General features: G+C 47.2%; 1 protein-coding gene across 3 annotated transcripts in view; it reads right to left on the bottom strand.

Annotated features, from left to right (window-relative positions):
- Positions 1 to 10,979, bottom strand: part of AQP1 (aquaporin 1 (Colton blood group)) — a 30,665-nt gene extending 19,686 nt beyond the window's left edge. The window contains exons 1-2 of one of the 3 annotated variants that reach the window (XM_088149952.1): positions 10,843 to 10,979; positions 9,697 to 10,230 (exon numbers count right to left, since the gene is read on the bottom strand). In XM_088149952.1, coding sequence (XP_088006078.1) covers positions 9,697 to 10,086 — 390 coding nt within the window. In that variant the 5' untranslated portion in view covers positions 10,087 to 10,230; positions 10,843 to 10,979. Of the gene's footprint in view, positions 1 to 9,696; positions 10,231 to 10,515 lie in introns of all 3 variants that reach the window. The other 2 variants (XM_007434122.4, XM_088149951.1) reach the window with 2 other exon arrangements.
- Between the last annotated feature and the right edge of the window lie 267 nt (positions 10,980 to 11,246).

The following is an 11,246-nucleotide window of genomic DNA, read 5'->3' on the forward strand; positions in this document are numbered from 1 at the left end:
CGGAGAAAACCGCACTGACAGGGCAAGCTACTGTATATAAACAGGGAGCAAACCCCACACTCCCTCGCACGGATGATGCTACCTAGTCGGGTACTGAAACGTCTGCAAGCAAACAACCACGCTCAGAGAGCACCAAGGACTCCACAGGACTAGAGACCACCAGGAAATCTCTGAGAAATAAAAAACATTCCAGAAAAAGGCAGGGGCAAACCACTTCCATGATGTTGCAACAGAGACGTGACCATAAAATCGCCAGATTCTGAGCATAACTCAAAGGTGCACTTAGGAGGACAATCAGAATCCCCTGCTACTTATTCTAATGTTCTCCAGTGCCATGAGCGAAGAGGGAGATCTCTGTTTTTTCCATCCTTGGCACCATTTCTTTAACCTTTACAGCATCATTGTACACACGCTCTCTCTCTCCTTCCCTCCCTCTCCCTCTCTCCTTTCGTTGCCATAGGAAAAAGTTAACAAAACTTTCCACACAGCAAAACTTAGACACAAACTTGGGAACTGTTCCCTTGATACCACAAAGGATTTCTACACAGATTAGGGAACACCAAAACTCAGTAGCAGGACATTATTTGCTGCATATGAAAAAGCAGCCTCCCCCCACCCCATCCTCCCCCACCGCCTGCAATGTCTATTCAAAGACCCAAAGATTCCTTAAGGAGTCCAGTAGCTTCACACCCCAGGTGTTCTACAGATGTGCAGGACTCAACTCCCTCACCCAGGGCTTCCCAACCTTGGCAACTGTAAGACGTGTGGACTTCAGCTCCCAGAATTCCCCAGCCAGCATGCTGGGAGTTGAAGTCCACACATCTTACAGTTGCCAAGGTTGGGAACTGACCAGATTCTGAGAGTTGCCTCAAAGAACTCTGGAGGCTGCTGGGAACGGCTGAAGTTGATGGTGAATGTAGTCTGACTGATGCTAAGGTCATTTCGGAGAGGGCTTTGCGCGGCCAAAGGCTCCTTGCTTGGTCAAGGAGGATTTTTCATTAAAAGGAAACGTTGCTGCTAAAATAACCGCCAATCATTGGACTAGACTGTATCTTTTGAGAGACAAAGAGAAAGGGAGAGAGAGAGAAGTAGGATGGATGGATGGACAGATGGACGGATGGATGGATTTTAGATGGGTGGATGGATAGATAGATATAGATAGATATTAGATGGTTAGATAGATGATACATTGATTTTAGATGGATGGATGGATAGATAGATAGATAGATAGATAGATAGATAGATAGATAGATAGATAGATATGATGGATGGATGGATGGATGGATGGATGGATGGATGGATGGATGGATGGATGGATGGATGGATGGATGATAGAGATTTTAGATGGATGGATGGATGGATGGATGGATAGATACATGATACATTCATTGATTTTAGATGGAGGGAGGGAGGGAGGGAGGGATGGACAGATGGACGGATGGATGGATTTTAGATGGGTGGATGGATAGATAGATATAGATATTAGATGGTTAATAGATGATACATTGATTTTAGATGGATGGATGGATAGATAGATAGATAGATAGATAGATAGATAGATAGATAGATAGATAGATAGATAGATATGATGGATGGATGGATGGATGGATGGATGGATGGATGGATGGATGGATGGATGGATGATAGAGATTTTAGATGGATGGATGGATGGATGGATAGATACATGATACATTCATTGATTTTAGATGGAGGGAGGGAGGGAGGGATAGATAGATGGATGGAGGGATGGAGGGATGGATGATAGATAGATAGATAGATAGATAGATAGATAGATAGATAGATAGATATGATGGATGGATGGATGGATGGATGGATGGATGGATGGATGGATGGATGGATAGATGATAAAATTTTCATGTTTTAATTTTCACAATTGGCTTATCCGTGGATGGCACATTTTTCAGGGTATTTTGGCTAACAATTCAAGGGTCAGCTTATCCACAGATGGGCTTATCTGTGAGTATACACAGGATAAACGGGCTCTTAAAAATATATATTACTGTATATACTCACAGATTGGGGGCATTCTTCTAACACGTGGCTTCTCAAAGGTAGACTTTGCCCTAAAGAGCCCTACCCAAAGGACAAACCTTCTGCTCACTTATTTTGTACCTTTGCTTAGAGGAAATACTCTGTCTATGCTCAAGAGCATGGATTTTTTTAACCTATGCAGATATCAGTTGGAAAGCTTGTTCTCCAAGGCTCTTAAAAAATAGTCCCCTCCCAAGGAACCTCGGGGGAGACCTCACCAAACCTCATGAGATGTTGGTGGTCTCATACCAGACCTTGGTGATTTCCATAATCTTGCACCTAACTACAGAGAGTGGCAAATGGCTGTTTGCTTCTGCCACTTGGCCCATAACAGAAAACCCCAAAACAGCACCCTGAGTTGTCAACAGATTCTCTCCCCCCACGCTAGTCCCTTCGACCACCCATCTAGACCGGGAGATTTTACCACATGCGAATTCTAGCAACAAAGAAGTCCACCCAAGAGTACAACCACCCCAAAAGCAGCAAAAGAAGAACCAGAAAGAGACTCCAAACTCAGCTGCAGTCTATCTGTCATGTCTCACAGAGGGCACTCCTTGCAAGCAAGGGCCTGTTCTCCTTCCATATTCTCTGAAGCCTTTGGCCAGTGATTTTGATCCTCATCCAGCTGGGCAATTCTTCTCCTGCATCTCTCTGGAAAGGTTTAGGGTTTCGAGGACAGTTAATAATAGAGTTAGAAAAAAGGGAGTAAATTTAGATTTGATGGAGGAGGAGAAGGACAGGGAGACAAAATGCAGCCTGGAACTGCAAATTCGGGCTTTGAAACGTGGAGCCAAAAGTGAGTTACTTGGGAACCCGGTTTGTGTTTCCAAAACCTTTTGGCCCTACAATCCAAAAACAAGAGACTTTTTTCCTATTCTTTTCACCTAGTCTACATTTCTCTCTCTCTCTCTCTCTCTCTCTCTCTCTCTCTGCCTGTTCTTCCTTCCAACTCTTACGTTACAGGTGACATTTTGCCAAGCGTAAAATACAAGCCAGTGAAAGGGGAGTTGCTGGACTTGGAAAGAAGTTGCCGATTTTCCACCCCAAATGTGGAAAATTTGGATTTAGGGGGGTGTATCGTGGCCCCAGATGTTCTCCAGAGCTGAACTGGGACCCCACGAAGGTGGAAACGGGGTGTGCTTTTTCTCCCCCCCCCCCCGCCCCACTCCAGTGGAAATTACACTCAGAAGTTTGGAAGGGAGGGGGAAAACCCCACCCTTCTCATGCAACCGTTTGAGATTTTATTTTTATTTTTCCTACAGAGCTTGAAAGGAAACCCAGAGGGCGGGAGCATTCACAAGCTAAACTAAAGTGGGGGGCATTCTCCTGCCAACTGTCTTGCAAACCAGATCCTGCATTTTTCATAACGGTGCTGAGCCAGTTCAGCTCTTAGCAAGTTTTGCTTCTGGGAGTCAGCCCCTAGAAGGCTGTTTGTGGAAAAAGAGAAGAGCAAACCGTGATTTTAGAACCCAACCCTAAGGCTCTCAGGGCAATACTTAACTGAGAAAATTACCACCCGATCCTTGAAATATTTATTGCAGCGTTCTTGCAAAACTCTACTAAAAGTTTCCTTCCCTGCACTCCACCCCAGAAGGAGGCTTCTGTTTTTCTGCCTTATACTCGGACGGCTTGAGAATTCCTTTAGGATTTCTCCTGCTGGTATTTGGTGTGGGGGGGTCTCCACTTTGCTGGTGCAAAGGCGTTTTCAACCTTTCTGCGCCACTGTTTTTCATCATGCCCACCTTGTAATCAGAAAAAGCCACCTAGGAGAAATTTCTTCTGCTTAGCTTATAACGGAAGCGGGGAATACTCAGCGGGCTACAGCCTTTCAGAGAGAGGCATGAGCAAATAAATGCCTTCATTTAAATATCCAAGGTAAAAATGCAGTAAACACCAGCCCACTTAGGAAAAGCAGATCCAATACTTAAGAAAATAAAAACTGAAATCAAGTGTGTGCACAGACCTGCTACAGCCTTTTTGCAATGAAATAAGGATACCAGCACCCTATGAGAATTTCACCCAAATTTTCTTTCCTTTGCAAACAGAGAGTCCAGAGCAGGGAGGATCAAGTTCTGCAAGATGGCCCAGTTCTGTGATGGAAGCCCCGCCCCTTTTGTGTGCATATGCAAAAGGGGTAGAGCTCCTGTGGCGACATCGCACTCCCCAACTTGCAGATTTCGTCCCCCACCCACCCACTGGTATGGATGCCCTGTTTTGCAAAAGAAAAAAATAATTGAAAGTACTTTCTCTTCCATCAGTTGAAGGTGATGGAAGGTGGGGGGAAAGGAGGAACTTTTTGGATAAGCAATATATTATATATAGGTATTATTCTTCCATCTCTCAGCACTGCTACCTTGCATGTTTGGAGTTTAGGGCTGCTGAAAAGGCTTGCCAAACAATGATCAAAGGAGATGAAAACTGGAGTTCCCCACACATCTCAGCACCCGTTAAATTTTCACCAAGACAAAAATGCGAGAGAAATGATCCTTTCCTGAAGAGGAGAAAGAAGACAAATATCTAGCTGGACATTAAGGAGCCTGCAAAAATCTGCCTAGCCAGAGATGGCAGCAGTGAATTAAGAGTTTATGTGTCTTTCTTGCCATCTAGTGGCCAACGGTATGTTTGCAGCCCATATGTGGGGCTTTAAAAGAAGTTTAGCAAAGCTTGTTTGTTTTAATTCAGTTTTCTAAAGAAGAGCCATATTTTTGAAAATTTTCTTCCTAGGACAAGTAGTTTGCTTCCTAATAAATTCAGCAAATGGTTGCTTACAGGATTCTCTTCTGTTTTTGTCCTCTCTTTTCCCAGGAGAAAAATGGAGTCCAGAAAACAGAGGAATTGGCTCTGGGCTGAGGTTGCAAACAATCAATGAAGCCTCTGTTCCGTCTCTTGCTCACTGCCTCTATTCATAAGCCCTTCAATTCTGCAACTGCCAAGAAGCTTCTCAAAAATATGATTTAAATGATTGCAACAATTAAACATTAAAAGATGGCCCCAAAGTGGCAGAAGAATAAAAGCCCAATGTTGTCCAGCTCAGACTGGCAGGCAGGATTCCTCCAGGATCAGAGAGTGAAACCATCCATGTGGTCTTTACACAAAGGTTGTTCACCAAGGGCTTATTTTTCAATGCTTGCCAGTGTGGGGGAAGCAGGATTGGGACCCCAGCATGGGAGACGGGGCTTCATCATGTCCCCCCACTGATCCGGATAGAAATGGTTTCCCCCTGCAAAAAAACAAGCATATGAGAAATCCTGCCTCCCTCCCCAGATGGAAGTCAATAATGCAAAATCAATTTTTCGTTCCTGCATGTATCTTTGTTTTTTGAAAACTGTGACAGTGACTTCTTCGACAGTTTTCAAACTGAGTGTGTGTGTGTGTGTGTGTGAATAAAATTAAAAAATCCCCTCTCATCCCTCTGGGTGGTCTGTGTCTTCCTCAGTCTCGGGTCCTCTGCCAGAGGCCTGGGAGTTGGAGGGCTCTGCGCAGGATCTGGGCTGTTCCTAGCCCTGCGCTCTTCTGGACAGAGAGCTCTGAAGTTGCTCCTGGGATCTGGGGGAGCCCCTCTCCCAGCTTAGGGGTCACAGCCCTGAGTGCTCCCACCACCAGTGGGACCACTTTGGCCTTGAGTTTCCACATCCTCTCTAGTTCTTCCTTCAGGCCTTGGTACTTCTCCAGTTTGTCATACTCCTTCTGAGCGGTTGAATAACGTAGTGGTTAGAGCGCCGCCTTTGATGCAGGAGACCAGGGTTCAAATCCTGGCTGGTACCTACCTTACCAGTAGGGGTCCTTGGGCAAAGACCCCCTGCTGGCTCGGACATTGCCCGGATTAACAAGGTCTGTGTCAGATGTTGGGGAACCAGGACAATCTAATGATAAGTGGGCTACTGGAACAAACCGTATATGGACAAGACAAGAGAACCTGGAATTGAGGGGATGCTACTACAACAGTAGACCTAATGAGAGAGGATATACAAAACTTATGAAGGAACTATGGATGGACAGAAGACCTACATCCACACCAACGGAGAAACAACTAGTTGCCCAGCGCTTCAACACAGGGAAGAGGAAGCTCTCTCACAACTTGAGACTGACCAACCCCACATTACAACCTGGACTCGAGCAGACCTGGAAGAACACCTGAAGCTGGAATGTCACAGCCACCCCCTCCATTACAGACCACAGCAGCTGACATGAGGCAGAAGATCGTGGAGAAACTGGCCACGGTCAACCCTCGAGACCGATTACCAAGGCTCAGTGGAGAAGCACCATCGGACAATATGTTAGAAGATGCCAGGAGAGCCCTTGTGACAATCCCTACTTCCACCAATATATATCTGGGCAGCATTGAGGCCTTTGGGAAGGACGTTTTCCCCATCCCAGGCATGTTCTCTTTGGATAACCTGTTTGAGCAGAACCCTGTAAGCCGGTGATGAAATAAAATTAGAGGTAGCCTTTGACAGAGCAGTGCAGAAACCTGTGCGTGCACACAACACAGAGAGAAGAGCAAAAACAGAACTGGGTGTTTTTCGGCTCAGCCAGGATGGGACAATAAAACAGGGAATTCCTCTTCCCCTCCCTCCCTCCCTCCCTCCCTCCCTCCTTTCTTTCTTTCTTTCTTTCTTTCTTTCTTTCTTTCTTTCTTTCTTCCTTCCTTCCTTCCTTACTTCCTTCCTTCCTTCCTTCCTTCCTCCCTCCCTCCCTCCCTCCCTCCCTCCCTCCCCGTTTGGCTTCCCCATTTGTTTTCCTTCCTGGAGCCACATATGGCAATCTCTAACAGGCCAAGAATGGAGGTGGATAAACTGCAGCATTTCGCCCCCAGAACACAAGCCCTGATTTGCTATTGCAATTTGAAGGCAAAGAAAAAACCAACTGTCAAGTCACTGACAAAAAGGGACTTCAGGCTCCAATTCTGCACCATGAAAAGGAAGGATGCACCCTAAAAATGTTGCCCCATGAAACTTCATACTTCATATACTCCACCCCCCGCAAACTGGGCTGATCTCTCCTATATTTAGAGGGGGGGAAAGAGCAGAATGGATGCTTTAATCCTCTAGGTCATAAGATAGTTACTTTCCCTTTAATCTACCACCCAAAAGCTTTCCCAAATAAATTTTTAAAAACCAAGTCTTGCACAGGGTGCTCAAATGGTGAGTTGAGATGCCCTAGAAGAGTGTTTCGCAACCTTGGCAACTTCAAGATGTGTGGATTTCAACTCCCCTTATTCCCCAGCCAGCGTTCTGAATTCTGGGAGTTGAAGTCTTTCTAGTCCGCATTGTTCCTCTGCATCATCTCCCACAACCTAAGGAAGATAACGCTTTCTCCAAGCAGATTCCCTCTCTTGTGATTTCCAACATTCCCTGACCTCACATTTGCAATGCTGCCATAGCCAAGAGAATGGACTTGTTGAATGCAGAATCAGTCTTTAAAATCCAAAGCAGGTGGCTTGGCTGGTGTTCTGGACAATGACCAGCTAGTTGGATGAATACTGAAGGAATCTAACACTTTCTAGGGAGCTTTTGCTGTAGCTCAAATGACCCAGCAAGGGGTGTTTTGTGATGTTTTCCATCCATTGATCTGTCCATCCGTCCATCATCTCATCTCATCTCATCTCATCTCATCTCATCTCATCCATCCATCCATCCATCCATCCATCCATCCATCCATCCATCCATCCATTTTAACCCACTGCAGAAGAAGAAGATAAAAAGCTTTCTCAGACTTTTTCACACATTGGGTTGGAAGATATAAGAAAGGTGCAGAAGCTGTGTGTGTTTCTCTTTGCAAGTAATAAAAGATGCTTGGAGATTTGACCATAGGTCCCGGCACACTCCTGAAATGAGGGAGCCTTCTGGTTGGTGGCCCTTTAAAGCCCACCAAATATGCATGAAAGAAGTGATGGTTTAGTTGGAGGGAACCCCCTTTATTTCAGCTACTGGAGAAGTTTTTCCTAGCAGGTGCTAGAACATGGACAGGCAAACTGGACCCCATCATGCAGGGGTGTTCGCAGGGTGTGGTCAGAAAGTCAAGACGCAGTGTGCATAAAAAATAGATAGGGCTTCAAGTAGGCCATCAGGGTCACCCTCTTGACTTTTTTGACCCTATCCTGTGGACCCCTTGCCATGGCTTTGGTGCGCAGCAAGCGGGAACCCACCCTCTTGCCCCCACCCCAGCACTCCTGGAGCAAACAGAGCCAAAACAACCCGCCTTTTTAAGGTTTAAGGCTTTAAAGGGCAGCAGATGAGAGACCACACATGGCTTTAAGCTTTGGAAAGTTTCAAACTGAAGCCCAGAGACATTTTGAACTGTTGCCAGTTGGGGATTCAGCTGTCAAAAGGGACTGAGCATCTCCTTGGATTCTGCTAACTGGGCCAAGAGGCTGACCCACTGATCACGGCAACTGAAGGCTTCCTGAGGCATTGCCAAGGGACACGGGCTGTGCCTGAGTGTGCAAAGGCCCTGCCTCCATGTGCACGGGTGGGAGATGGCTGAGGTCTCACCCTTTGGTCATCCCTGTTAAAGGAAACAAGTGCCCCACAGAGGGAATATCAAGCATGGAAATCGAGAGAGATCGCCTTTGCTGGCTGTGGCAGGAGATCGAGGAAAAGCTGCGCTCAGCAAGATCCTCCCTTTTGTGCAACTCTTAAAGGCACAGTTCTGGAGCGGGCAGCCCCAAACGGGTGCCTCAATTTGCCTTGGTGACTTTGCATATCTCCAGTGCAGTCGCCTGCTAGAGAAGATAAGGGTCAATCTAATAGAACAGCTTGCCAACTGATGCATGTTTCCGTGTTTGAATGAGACCCAAGGGGCCGCTCCCAGTTTTTTATTTCTCTGGCTCCTGTGGCTTTAAGAACAGCAGGGTAAGCCCCTCCCTCCAAAAAGAAAGAAGATAGAAGATAGAAGAGTTTCCCCACCTGTTGAATTTCTGCCTGCTGATAGTAGTAGAGGAGCTCTGCTGGCTAAACCACCCAAATCATTTTGAGGCACTAGAATAGTTTTAATGTGTTCTCCCAAAAGCTTCAAATTTCACCCAGAGTCTTTGGCAAAGCATTTTGTTTCAAGACTGAGGAATGAATGCAGGTTGCCAACGTCTTTCTAACAGAGAGATTCTGTGCCATCACCGGATGAGCGACGGTGAGTGGCCCTTCCAACTAGGGCAACTGGAAACCTGGAGCCCCAAAAGTTGGCATCTGGCACGTCCCTCTCCTGCAGCTTATCTCCCGCCACGCTTGGCCCCATGTGCCTTGATGGCCCCACGAGCAGCACAGTGCTCTGCCCTGCCTTCTATCTAGCTACAACACCTCGTCCTGGCTTCACACCCACCCGCTGAAAGTACTGAGCCCTGCCTGGAGGCAGCCCCTTTTAGCCGCTCTTGGACCTCTCTGCTCCCTTCGCCCTTGGAGAATTCCTGAAACTCCCTGGAAAGAAGAGTTTGCTGGCTCGGCTTCCGTGAAATTCAGCTCCCAGCAGCGCATTGATTTCCTGGTAAAACATGCCGAAGAACACCACCGACTCATTTGGGGCAGAGGATGGTAATTCATGCTTTCATCAGCCACAAGGAGTAGAATCAATACAAGTCTTCAAACTCTTTAAGCCAACCCCCCAGGGGCAGAAACAGCGCAGAGAAGAAAGCCTTCCCGGCCCCCTTACCTGATTGAGTCCCAGCAAGTTGTTCTCCAGGCGGGAAGTGATGCCGGACAGAATGGCCGTGGCCACCACGGCTCCCAGGCACTGCGCCACCATGTACATGACCGCCCGCAGGATGCTGATCTGGCAGCTCAGCAGAAGGCCCAAGGTCACGGCCGGGTTCAAGTGGGCCCCGCTAATGTGGCCCACGCTCTGCGCCATGGTGGCGATGGAGATCCCAAAAGCCAGCGAGACCTTCACGTTGTCCTGAATGGGCGTGATGGTCTTATTGGCCATCACGGGGAATTGGAAGCCCAGCGCTGAGCCGATGCTGATGAAAATGAAGAGGCTCATGGCAAAAAATTCGGCCACCACGGCTCGCCAGAATGCTTTCTTCTTTAATTCACTAGCCATGATGTCCTTCCTCCTCGGTCTTCTTCTCCTTCTCCTCCTCCTTCTTCTTTTTCTCCTTCCTCGTCCTCCTTCCCCCCTTCCCTTTCTCCCCTTCTCTTATTGTCCCCTTCTTGCCTTCTCAGCTGGCTTCCTCCTGTGTGAAAACTGGGAAGTGAGAAAGACAGGAGAAGACGAATTATTTATAGGTTTTGGGTGGCCAGGAGGAGGGAAGGGTGTTGTACAATGGGAGGAAAGAACATCGAGCACGGTGCTTACTGTTAAACCGATGCAAGGCAGTATCCGTTGCCTGCCAATTTTTCCCCCCTCTTCCCCCAGCTTCCCCCACCCAGACAACTTTTACTCCTTCATTCCTCCCTCCGCAGACTCGGTTCCCGCAGCTGCTGTATTGGTCTCCGATGCTTTTCAATCATTCCTGATTAAGGAGCCCACCAGGTTGCTCAAATGCCTCGTCTTCCTCCTGCACAGAGCCGAGACGCAGAAACCGATCGTCGTGAAAGCTCTCCCTTACTTTCTTAATCGGAATCGCTCTTGCTCTTGCTAGTTGAGTTTTCTCGAAATGTTTGCAGGCTGCGAGTCTCCCTTTTAGGGAACGTGAAGGGACGGTGCTGACCTTTCAATCAAAAGTTTCAGAGGTGGGACGATTTAGAGAAAGAAAACGGCTAGTCCTTCACTTGAGCAGCCATCAGGGAGGTGGTCTCCTCTGATTCTGATCCCTTTTATAAAGGAGGGGAAAATATTTCCGGATTAAAACGGTACCCTTGATTGGGGAGAAGCTGATCCCACAAAGTGCAAGTTTGCTCGGTCTGGGGAACAGGAAAACGCAGCAGCAGCAGCCCCAATGATTGTCTTCTGCTAAATGCCAGCAAAGAGAAGTGGGAACTTCCACCCACTTGGATCTGAAAGGTGGTTCCTATCAGCTTCAGATCCTGAGAGATGCTGCCATAGAAACACCAGCCCTGAAACTCACGGAGGAATTTGGCTCACCCCATTTAAACTTTTCCAGCTTTATCTCAAATTCCTTCCATCGCTGAACCTTTCTCTTCAAGCCAAAGGTGGTGACAGCAGGTCTAAACTTGGGATATATTTTATTTAGATCTGGCATTCCTTCTGGGTGAACAGTCTCAAGGCATCTGAAATAAGGTCCTAAGCCCTGATCAGAT

The sequence above is a fragment of the Python bivittatus genome, unplaced genomic scaffold (genome assembly GCF_059951505.1).
Source record: "Python bivittatus isolate LINGU-HERP-01145 unplaced genomic scaffold, Pbiv_v1 ctg000610_np1212, whole genome shotgun sequence".
Classification (NCBI taxonomy): Eukaryota; Metazoa; Chordata; class Lepidosauria; order Squamata; family Pythonidae; genus Python; species Python bivittatus.